Source organism: Brachionichthys hirsutus, unplaced genomic scaffold, assembly GCF_040956055.1.
Source record: "Brachionichthys hirsutus isolate HB-005 unplaced genomic scaffold, CSIRO-AGI_Bhir_v1 contig_851, whole genome shotgun sequence".
In the NCBI taxonomy this organism is placed as follows: domain Eukaryota; kingdom Metazoa; phylum Chordata; class Actinopteri; order Lophiiformes; family Brachionichthyidae; genus Brachionichthys; species Brachionichthys hirsutus.
In genome coordinates this window covers 35,507-46,740 of record NW_027180330.1, presented here as the reverse complement: position 1 = coordinate 46,740, position 11,234 = coordinate 35,507, and the positions used below count along the sequence as shown (strand labels likewise).

General features: G+C 43.8%; 2 protein-coding genes across 2 annotated transcripts; both read right to left on the bottom strand.

The window, feature by feature from the left end:
* Positions 1-963: 963 nt before the first annotated feature.
* Positions 964-2,784, bottom strand: LOC137912955 (galanin receptor 2b). Its single transcript, XM_068757085.1, has 2 exons — positions 2,411-2,784; positions 964-1,726 (listed from the first exon to the last, which is right to left on the bottom strand). Exons 1-2 carry the CDS (start codon positions 2,782-2,784, stop codon positions 964-966), a joined length of 1,137 nt encoding a protein of 378 aa, XP_068613186.1.
* A 4,609-nt stretch (positions 2,785-7,393) lies between these two features.
* On the bottom strand, positions 7,394-10,694 carry LOC137912941 (AN1-type zinc finger protein 2A-like). Its single transcript, XM_068757068.1, has 10 exons — positions 10,556-10,694; positions 9,912-10,003; positions 9,740-9,834; positions 9,213-9,344; positions 8,971-9,122; positions 8,760-8,888; positions 8,569-8,644; positions 8,410-8,486; positions 7,875-7,959; positions 7,394-7,701 (listed from the first exon to the last, which is right to left on the bottom strand). Exons 2-10 carry the CDS (start codon positions 9,964-9,966, stop codon positions 7,663-7,665), a joined length of 840 nt encoding a protein of 279 aa, XP_068613169.1. The 5' UTR covers positions 9,967-10,003; positions 10,556-10,694; the 3' UTR covers positions 7,394-7,662.
* Positions 10,695-11,234: the final 540 nt, after the last annotated feature.

Here is an 11,234-nt window from a genome sequence, read left to right as displayed (position 1 = left end):
TCATTGATAAACATATTTCAAATACCATAACATTACACACCAAATATAAATATGCCACGAACACAATCCCAAGTAAACGTAGGAGACTTTTCCAAATGAGGTCCTGATTTTGCTACATTTTCACCAGAGTTCAAAGCAGGATGTCTTCGATGCTGGTCTGAAGTAAAAAATATCACTAAATATGACCTTTGCATATGTTATATTAAAATGTTTATGATTTTAATGTACGAAGAACAATATTAAATATCTTAACAAGACAAAACGGCATCTGCATGCAAGAAGTCAATTTAACTTGTGGGCAGGCAAAACCACATTAAATATATAAATAAATAAGTTGATTGTTGTGTATGAAGCACTGCAGAGGAATACTATATTTTTAAACTGTATGAACCTAAAGCCGTCTGCAGTCTAAGAAAGGCTTCCACGAATCGAACACCTCACACACCTTCGAACGTCTTTGGAACTCTTTGAAAAGTTGAAACGTATTCCAACATGAAGCACAATCTGTGCTGCTCTTAAAAGGAGCCACACGATTTCATGTAGATTTGAAAAGTTCAAGAACATTTTTATTTCAGTGCAAGCTGTGGTTAAGGCAAATTTATCGGTTTTAGTAAATATAAAGTTTTACATATTGTATATGTAGTGCATATCTAAAGGGAAAAACATAATTGTGTTTTTGTTTGTTTGTGAATTGAAATTTTGTGACTAATTATGTTTGTGCACAAACACTTTTAACTCCTCTCCTGTTTCAAGATTGCAGAAGAGGGCTAGGACCACAACACTTTTTCAGAATTCTCATTTAAAAGTTAGCAGTCAAAAAAAACCTCCAAATCAAAACATGTTTTCTTGTGGGCCCGTTCGTTTCCCACAGAATACCACAAAGTAAAATGTTCACATTTTGAAATACTTGGTGCAGCGTTTGTGACACAAGGCTATCTACATCCAACGAAACGGTGTCGCTTGTCAAGTCTGTCCCTGAAGGGGTGAATTCAGCGTCACCGTGGCTTCCCTCGGCTCCACCGCCAGCCTGCTCGTCATTTCACATTCATTCTGTCGCGCGTTCTCCTCGTTCATCTGCGACACCTCGGTGGAGCCCGCTTCAAACCCGGGTACCGTGTTGGCGACGTGAACCACGTGCACCTTGTTTCTCCCGTTTTGACTGAGGATGCAGCTGAACACTTTTTTGAACCCTTTCCGAAAGTGCTTGGACACCAGCGCGTAGACGATGGGGTTGACGCAGGAGTTGGCGTAGGCCATGCAGTGAGACAGAAGCCTGAAGGCGTAGGTGGTCTCGTTGAACGGGAAGTCCCCATACAGGTAGCACAGGATCACCACGTGGTACGGCAGCCAGCAGATGCAGAACAGCACGGTGACAATGATGATCATTTTGGTGACTTTGCGTTTGGCCCTCTTGGACTCCGACATCCCATCCAGAGGATCGACGGCCGTCCACAGGTACTTGATGGTCCGAGTGTACGAGAGGCTCACAATCAGCACGGGGATCACGTAACCGAACAGGAAGGTGCACGTATCCAGGACCTTCCGGCTCTCCTCCTCCCAGCCGGGGATGCACACAGTGCTGTTGGCAAAATCAATTAGGTCATAGTAGCTGAGATAAGGGCCTGCAAACACCAGAGAAAGACCCCAGATGATCAGCATGGCGACCACCGCGTTGCGCGGCGTCCGAAGCTCTCTGGAGCGCAGCGGGTAACGAATGGCCAGGTACCTGCAGAAACAGAAAATAAGTCCCTGCTGAGCAGGAAGGCAATTAAAGCCCGACATCTTTCTGGGGCATGTGTCTTTAAATAATCAGGACCCGCCTTCTATAAAACCTGTTGCTGCTAAAATTGTTATCTCCTCATTCAATCTTGCACTAAATAAGGAAGGAAAGGTTGCATTTGGGGTGTTGCAGCCTCTTTTTTCTGCTCATAGTCTACAAACCCCACATCCTCATTTCATCGATCCTTCAACCTGCTCTTTGAAATGCTGCAGATGGCGGCGGAACGCTGACTCCTTCTATTTCCACTAAGAGGAAAATGTTGCCTAACAACAGCAATGGTGGCTTTAGAGCTTATTAAACAGGTCACATCCACCCGTGGATATTCAATTACAGATTCAACACCTCTTTAAGCTCTAATGGCTCTTTGAATAATGGCCTTTCTGCTCGCAGTGGTACCGATAGTTCTTATTCAGATAACGACAAATAGTCCCACATCCCCCATGGTTTAAAAGCAACTTATTGTACCGCCGTGTGAAACTTTAAATGCTATTAAATTCACCGGATGGAAGCTGCCGCTGGATCCGAATGGCCAACGTGGTTAATTCAATGCAGCCGGAAAATCACATGCATTTCCTACGTGAGTGTGAATTTGAAAATTGCATATGTTGGACTCGTGCACCTTGGACCTACCTGTCGACGGAGACGGCAGCGAGCGTGAAGCTGCTGGCGTACATGGTGAGGTTGATGAAGAAGTGGACCGCTTTGCACATGAAGGAGCCGAACACCCAGCCCTCCAGAGAGTAGATGGTGGCTTGGAAAGGGACGCAGAAGATGATGAAGAAGAAGTCGGCCACGCTCAGGTTGAGGATGAACAGATTGGTGGTGTTGTAGCCGAGCTGGCCGCTCCGTAGGAGCACGGCGAGCACCAGGCTGTTACCGACGGTGCCGAGGAGGAAGATGAGGGAGAAGACCACCGACACGATCACGCCGGCGGGGTTCAGCTGGTAGCTCTCCGACGCGTTCGCCTGCCCTCCTGGCTTGCTGAAATCTTCAAAGTCAGACATGTCGAGTCTGGAAAACAGAAGCGAGAAGATGAAATGGTCAGAACGGATTCTAACGATCAGTTCAGAATGCTGCTCTGCAGTTTCATTTCCATACTCCAACCTCATGCTGATGGGACGGAATGATAAATTGCTTTTTAAGATAATGTTTTTAAAACAGTTGTAAACCCCGTCAGCTTCAGAATCAGCTTCAGCGTCATCGTTCTAATCCCCAGCCGTGTCACGCATGTGTCTGAGTGCTGGAATTTAAAGAGCAGAGGTCCATACAGCCTGTGGGGGGCTTTTTACACTCTGCTAAGGTGCCCATTGCCAAATTCATAGAGCCTAATCTCTAATCACGTCACATGAGAGCCGACGACGTGTGGCTCTTTTGTTGCGTCACATTGGCTGTCTGGGGAACCGTGAGAAATGAGGCTGGAGGTAATGATGATAAAGAGGACTGATGATGCGTTCAGGACGCGTTGATTAGAATTCCTTAAACGCGTCACGATCAGATTTGGGCACTTTGAAATCAGACCAGCTTTAGACTCACAAACTTTCTCACACAGGTTTTAAAATGAAACTTGCTGGGTTGCATGCAGGGGAAATTTCAGAACAAACAGAAGAAGCCCTGAAGCGAGAAAGCAGTTTGATCCGAAGTCTTATTATGTTTTTATTCCTGTTTAAAATGCGAGCTGCGTGATAAATTCACGTCACGTCCTTTGGAGATGAAGCCGCAACACAACAGATGGGAAGATTAGATTTTATTTTTCATCGGAAATCATCACAGGAGAGAAACACTTGATGATGCAAAAGGATCCTAAGTCGTTGTGTTTTCCTTAAATCTCGGCTCTAAATAAATCAGAATTAATTATTTAAAGATATTCAACTGTCAGTATCCTTTTGGGATCAGCCTGCATAATCAGGATGAAGGCTCGATGAAGAGGATTGCAGCTAACTGATACTCCACAGTGAAGCTGTAAGGAAGGCGTTATCCACGCAGCAGCATCGCAACATCTTTTGCTGCGCGCTGCGGAGACATCGTCGTCGTCGTGTCTCCGTGCGCGCGACTTTAGCATTTCTGCTCCTCTTCCTCCACTCCAGTGAAGACAATCCGGCCCGATCCTATATTATTACACCGCAGTGGCAAAGATTAAGGGTTTAAGTATAAGACTCCCTGCAGCAGGTAACAGAGGATGAGACACCTGACAGGTCGTGGAATGCAGCGTGACAGGTGTGGGAAGGGGGGAAGGGGGGCAGGGGGGGAGGGGGGGGCGCAATGATTTAGAATCTTTAGATGTTAAATAATCATGAAAAGGGCAGGGAGGAAGCATGATGAGGAGGATGAAGATGAAGCACAGGTTAATCAGATATGGGGAAACATTTTGACAGGAGAGTTAAAAAAAATACATGCTTGGATCTTTAATCAATAAGTAACCCCCCCCCCCCCCCCCCCCCAGGTACAGAAACGTGATATCGATCCTCTGCACGTGTTGGAGTGAGATTTTCCATCCAAACTTTCGATTCATCAGAGGAACTTTGATTATTAATTCCATTTTTTTCACCCCCTTGTTCTAATCGAACGCAAACGCACGGTATGTTTGTTCTATTTGGTTCCCTTCCATCGGTTCCGTTTGCAGACAGGCAGCAGACGCAGCATCAGCACCAGCATGCAGGATGATGAACCTACCGGACTGACGACGGCCGGGCTGCGTCCCAACAAGCTTCAGCGCTGCAATCGGATCAGGATCTGATCAGGGAGGCTCATGACGACCCCCCCTTCTGTTTGTCACTGTCTGTTGTGCTGGTATCTTTATTCTTTCTCCACCCTCCCCCCCCCTCCCCCACCTGATCCCCTCTCCCCGTACAGCGAGGACTCCTCCTCCTCCACATTCGCTTTAATGTTCATTCTGCAGAGAACGATTGCAGAGCAGCGGTGTGGAGGGAGGCTGCAGCCTCCAGCAGTTTATTAGCAGCCTGGATGATCAGAAGAAATACATCTGCAATATCTTTATATATATTTTTGCATTGATATTCAAGGTGAAACCATAAGAGGATGCACGATTTGATTTGGCCAATCAAGTCAGGAGGGGCACAGCGCAGGCAAAATAATCCTGGCTGCAGAGTTTTACTTTGATAGGTCAGCATCTCCTTTCCAAACGTAAAACAGCCATGCAGGTGATGCAGGGATCTGAACCCGCGCCTCGAGGCCTCCCTGATGCTGCAGGGTTCTTGGGAGGACGCAGGACAATGATTTCAGAGACTGCCTTTTCTTGACGTTTTCCCCTTTTTCTCGCCTGCTGCAGTCCTTTGTGTGGATTTATGTATTTTGGCTGTGGTTCTTTTATTCTAGTTTTTAGTTGTGACTCCAGCCAGTCTCGGCTTAGACTCAGTTTTGCATTTGTTTTTTGTATCCGGCTGTGATTCTTTTCGTTTGTGTTTTTTTTGGGACGCCATTACACTATAGTCAATGCAAATGGTTGGTTCTGGTCCATTATGGCTTGTGGCCGGAGAGTATAAGGCACAGTAACATTCAGAAATACCTCTGGCTGTTGGTTCATGTGAACGTTTCCATAGCAACATGGATGGATCGCTTGAAAATGAGCCGATATTGATTCTCACCTTGAACCAAGGGAGCAGCGAGACATTTTAACGGTTATATGGCTTTAATGAAACGAATATGTTGTCCAAACAAGTGCTGTAAATAAAACTGATCAACCCTCATGCATTAGCGTAAAATAACACTCATTTATTGCTTATCCAATGGATCAGTTTTCTTTCTTGACATTAGACGGGAACGCAGAACGTTCTGTGTGAAGAACGGCCCCGGTGAGGCCCAGCAGTCGTTTGGCTTTAATAGCGCCTCTAATAATAGTGTGACAAAAATACGGACGGGATCATTAACTTCAAGAGGCAACATCCTGAATAGAATCGCAGCTTCTTGTGTCCGGCGCCAAAAGGGGTACCAAAACATCATAAATCCACACAAAGGAATGTAGCAGGCAAGACAAAGGGCAGAACAGCAAAGGCAGTCTCTGAAATCATTGTCCTGCATCCTCCCAGGAACCCTGCAGCATCAGGGAGGCCTCGAGGTGCGGGTTCAGATCCCTGCACGTCACCTGTATTCACATCTAAACGAAGGCCTTCGACTTCTTCTTCAGCTCTACTGTTTGTTCTGACCCATCGGGGGCTCGTTCTGGTTTAATGTCCTGTTTCACCGTCCTGTCATCAAATGACACCGGCGACACCGGGAAATTGAAGCTTTGTTAGGTCTCCGTGATTTCCTGGACCGCCACCGGGTCATGAATCTCCACAGCTCCACATTTATTTTTCCAAACAGAGATCAGTTTTGTTTGATTTTTTTTTAAATGGGGGTAATCATTCAAAATGTAATCACGTCAACCTGTAATTTAGACATTCAACTCCACAATGATATTTCTACACATAAAGCAAGGACCTTTGATCTTTCTTGACTTTTAGAAATGGATATTTATGCAAATAATTTCCAATAAGCCAACTTGACTGCTGGATTGTTGGATCACTCAGAAAGCCTTGAATGACCCTCCAACAAATTGCAGCTCCTTAGAGGAGCTCCTTATCCCCACTCGTCTCCGTGTGGACGCTGTACAATCTTTTTCGCTTCAACCTCCATCATTAGGATCCTTGAGTGTCTGGAAATTATTTCTTGAGCATATCAATATTTTCTAATGTGAGAGTAAGCAATATGATTATAGGCCAAATCAAATCTAATTCAATACTTCTCATATCAACCGAGCAATTAGAAGCAGAACCAGCCTTTGTCTGCATCTCTAACTCCATTTGTAAACAGCGAAGGCAGCAAATGTCTTCATTCTGATAAATGCCACGCAGCAAAAAGCTGCAGCTCAACCAGGGAAGCGTCACATTGTGGAGAAATCAATGAATTGCTGTTAATGCCCTCAGAAACACGGGGAGACAATGGGGTTGTTTTCTTTGAAATAATTCCAGTTCTTTCTAAAGTTCTCCACAAGTGGAGTGTTCGTGGCCGGTTTATGGTGAAATGAGGTTTTCTGAAAATTACTTTCCCCATGAATTTTCAGATTTATGCAGCTTAGTGCAAAAATGTTGAAATAAAAAGTATGTATTCATACCCACTGGGTTTGGGGGCATCTTCATAAGGCAGCAGGTTGAAGCTTTTGTGCAGCAGCTGTGCTTCATAACAGTTAATGATTATGCAGATGCCTCAGGTCTGTTCACTTCAAGGACAATCGCTGATATTGTTGGTCACATCTCAAGAGCAAGTGGATTCAATAAAGTCTCTCCTCATCTAGCAAAAATAATGGGATGACTTAAAGACAAGCAGAAAAACAGGTTTAGTCTGAGGTGTTAGCGCCCTCTCCTGTCCAGACCCGCAACGACACCAAATCATCACAAATCTTTTTATTTTGAAATGAACTGAAGCTCTAAAAATGCTAAAATGTGACAAAAACATATTAATCTCGAGTCTGATGCCTCCTTCATAGTGATCATTTGTCAGAAATTCAATTGTGTCGCAATCTGCTATTTAATTGATCACTTCACTACTCGAGTATAATGGACTTACTGATTTGTCTAAATAATCTGCTCTTTGAAATCTGATTCAATTCAGTCGGAGTCATTTTTGAAATAATTTATTCAATATTCACAAGTGATAATATAATGGTTTCTTCATGACCAGCATATAAAATATTTACAGAGCAAATCATTAGTAAAACCGATTCTTCTGCTGTGAAACTGTGTGCTTATATTGTAGAAGGCGGTAATATCTCAGCAAACATCCAAGAGTATTTCTTCGTGTAACAATCATTGATCCGGGATATCGACATCCCAGATGTTTCCTTCTATGCAATTAGCTCATCTTGGAGTCTAAATGTCGGTCGGAGATTAACAGACGCTGCAGTTGGACTGTTTGGACTCCCTCGCCTGAACAAGGAGGAAGTACAGTTAGAAACAAACACTGACATTTCATAAGCACCTATTATTGACTAATTACACCATAATAAAAAGGGATTTCAAAGGGAATAGGTTGCCACAACAACAGTGTACCTACATGCACTCCCGTTAGCATGCTACTGACGGATAAGCTTTCCGGGTACCTGTTGTCTCTGCTGCTGCCGCCTGTAGTCTTCTTCGCTGGCAGCGAGAGCCTGAGCCAGAGCCAGGTCCTCCTGTTCCTGAGGGCTGAGTCAGAACAAACAACAAATCACACACACAAACAGACAGACAAACAAGCACATGCCGAGAAACCTGGAATTACTGCCGCTTCCTCACAGTCATTGTTTAACACAGGTCAAACTTGATTAACATGAATTTATCTCCATTCCTGGAATTTGTGGCGTCTTTGTCAACTATTGCAACACAAACAGCCTCATGGGGGGGAAACGCACAAATAAAAGCAGAATGGGGTCTCCTACTTTCCTTAACTCTTACATTAAAACTAGGCCATGTCGATTCTAGTCGTAAAAATAATAACCCACTTCCTTTTTGTAGCCTTGCTGACATTGGTGAAGTCAGGATGATTGGATATCTGAGAGTCTGAGGAAGCTCGACGCTGACACTCGTGAGCCGAGGGTGATGCTGAGCCGTTCACGGGATATTTCTAGGATTATGACTTTGGTGACGTTTCCTCACCTCGGAGTCGGCTGGACTGTCTCCCTCGACTCGGCCAGAGACATCTCCAGAGCCCTTTGCAAGGCCTGCTCCTCGGTCTGCAGGGACACCGACACCGGTTTAGATTCTCACCGCTTTGGAGACGTTTTAAAACCAGTCGCATGTAAATAATGTTCCTACCATGCCGGCTTGAAATGATGCCGATGGTGGCATTACATTCTGTGCTGAAACGTAAGTAGGCATCTGCTGAGCGGCGCTAGGAAGAGAGGGGGGGGGGGGGGGGGTGAAATTATGCTTTATGTTCCCATTTAAAGTGATTTGACTGGTATTTTTCTATTAAACCTTCAAAATCACCACGCAGAGGCGCTCACCTGCCGTTACTGCCTCTGTAAATTGCACTCATCCCGTTAGAAGCCGGCCGCGAGTTTCCCGAAGCAGATGAGCTAGAGCTGGAGTCAGCGTTGGAGGAAGCAGCGTGGGCTCTCGTCACAGCTGCGTGCCTGAGAAGAACCGGAGATTCATTCTTACTGACGTTTCAGATTAAAAACCAAACATCTGGATACCTCCTGCGGATGTGCATACCCCGATTTGGACAGAGGTTTCCCATCAGTCGTACAATCGTGGTCTAAAGGGTGCCGGTGCTTAAGACAGTAATTTAAATGACACTGATCGCAGGTCACACGCATCATTTCCTTCTGCTTACAACCTCCCTTTGAGCATTTATTTGTGAAAATCTGAAAGAAAGAGGAAAAACAAAGAGTCTTCTACTTTTGTTTCTATCCAACTGGATGCATGTTCTCTCTTTTAACTCTGCCCATAGCAACCTTTCTCTTTCTCTGCGCGGGGTCTGATTTGCAATCTCGATCGATGTGTTCTCCGACTTTAATGTCCGGCATCTCTCCTCTCTTTATAGGGATGGGGATGTTGCACAGCGGACATACTGGGACCTGGATATCCTACAGGAAATAAACAAGCCACAATCATTTAACACACTTTATATACACTGCTTTAATTCATATATGATTAGATTTATTTATAGCATCAACTTTGCCGTTGACTTTTATTTTGACAGCACGAAAACATCTCGCTATGGAGACTACCAAGAGGTTTTTGACTATTTAATGTGTTGCCGAAATTAAATATTGACAAGATGCACCGCGATGAAGAGCTGCCAATACTTACAATCCAACAGGAAAATCTGGATTTATTTCGTCTGACACAATGAGACTATTCATGTTCATTATTGCAGCATGACGGAACAAGTAACGACGCAGTCTTAAAGTTTACAGCCATCAAATTGTGACTCTAAAAAGTGCAAACTGTTCACAGTTCAAAAAATTTGATCAATTACCTTTTTGTACGACGACATGCATTTGTGAGTTGCATAAGTTATGTGGTCCTTGCAGAAAATCTCTTGACAGGCATCACATTTCATCGGAAGAAAATCTGTAACGCGAAGAACAGACTCCCTTCAAACTGAACAGGATAAACATGAAGAATATTCCTCTTTCTCAAAGTCCCACCTAAACGCTTGCAGGTCTTCTCTGAGCAGTGCTCTCCCAAATCTGGAAACTCCATCGTAAGAAAAGCGTTTAGCGCTTAGAACCTCAACAACCTGGAGGAATACAAACTGTTTAGGGTATAAACAACACTGACGTAAGCAGCTCAGGGTGTGCTAAGGCTTAGCACAGCGTGCTAGCTACAGTTTACTGTGATTTGTGACAAGTCATCGTGACTTTTACAGAACTGCTCGTCTACTAATCGTGTCAGAAGCTTGCTATTATAATTCGTTTTTATATCATGTCAGAAAGATCGCTGGTTTTCGGCTTTTAAAAGGTTGTTTTGAAAAGAAAACTGAAGAAATCCAAACGCCAGGAAAATACAATGCTAACCACTCTATAGCTAACCAAGCTAGCTAGGCTAATTTACACGATTAACTCGGGTTGTTACAGAACTACAGTTCCCGTATTTTAGAAGACGTTAACGTTAAAGTCTTTCAAAGATGTTACGGATACCAAATCAGGAAAATATAAGTTGTCGGGACCAACATTTTTCATATCCACCACCCGTGTTTGAAGCTAGCACATAGGCTACTGTATGTCAACAAACTAGCAAGAAGCCACAATCTGATAGCTAGCTTTAGCTCTTGTTTATTTTATTTACTCACCGAATACCGTGTTCCTTACGGGTCTGTTGTGTTTTCGCCGATTATCCAAGTGAATATATATATATATATACGTGTTTCGTCTCTTTCTGGTGGAAGTTCCACTACAGACTCGCGTACATCTGTCTAATGTCTATTATGCTCTGGGCCGTCTGCTTTTATTAAGTTTTGATGTGTCATGCACGCTCCGCCCACCGCGATGACGTGTTCATACGTCAGAAAGCTTGCGTCATTGCGGCTGAGGTCCAACACAGAGTCAGGTAGAGTCTGGAAACCTCCAGAACATTTATTTGCCTTTAAAAGTTACAAAGCAGATGAGTAAGTGTTATTGACTTGATTATTGATCATCATATTGTAAATACAGCACTCATTATCAATCCTTTAATTTAACGTACAGTGACAATAAAGATTTCTGTTCTAAAACACAATATTCCACTCTGTCCTGCGAATCTGTGTTTTATGACATCACTGTCAGAGATCTCGGGCAACTGTTATTAATTATTATATGAATCCTAGTTGGGAAGGAGGTGGGCTCCATAAGGAAACTAATAATAAGTCCAAATAAAAACTGCTTTCAATTTTATACTACACTATAGGGTTTAAAAAAAGATATGCAATAAACAACAAAAACATCACAAAAGTATTACTGGACTCTTGAGGTCAAATCTGACTTTTGTAATCT

Coding starts and splice junctions, on each gene's coding strand:
- LOC137912955 (XM_068757085.1), bottom strand. CDS start 2,784: ATGTCTGACTTTGAAGATTTCAGCAAGCCAGGAGGGCAGGCGAACGCG. Junction 1,727..2,410: donor GCTGCCGTCTCCGTCGACAG/GTAGGTCCAAGG, acceptor CTGTTTCTGCAG/GTACCTGGCCATTCGTTACC.
- LOC137912941 (XM_068757068.1), bottom strand. CDS start 9,966: ATGGAGTTTCCAGATTTGGGAGAGCACTGCTCAGAGAAGACCTGCAAG. Junction 8,645..8,759: donor TACAGAGGCAGTAACGGCAG/GTGAGCGCCTCT, acceptor CTCTCTTCCTAG/CGCCGCTCAGCAGATGCCTA. Junction 7,960..8,409: donor ACAGTCCAGCCGACTCCGAG/GTGAGGAAACGT, acceptor GTTCTGACTCAG/CCCTCAGGAACAGGAGGACC.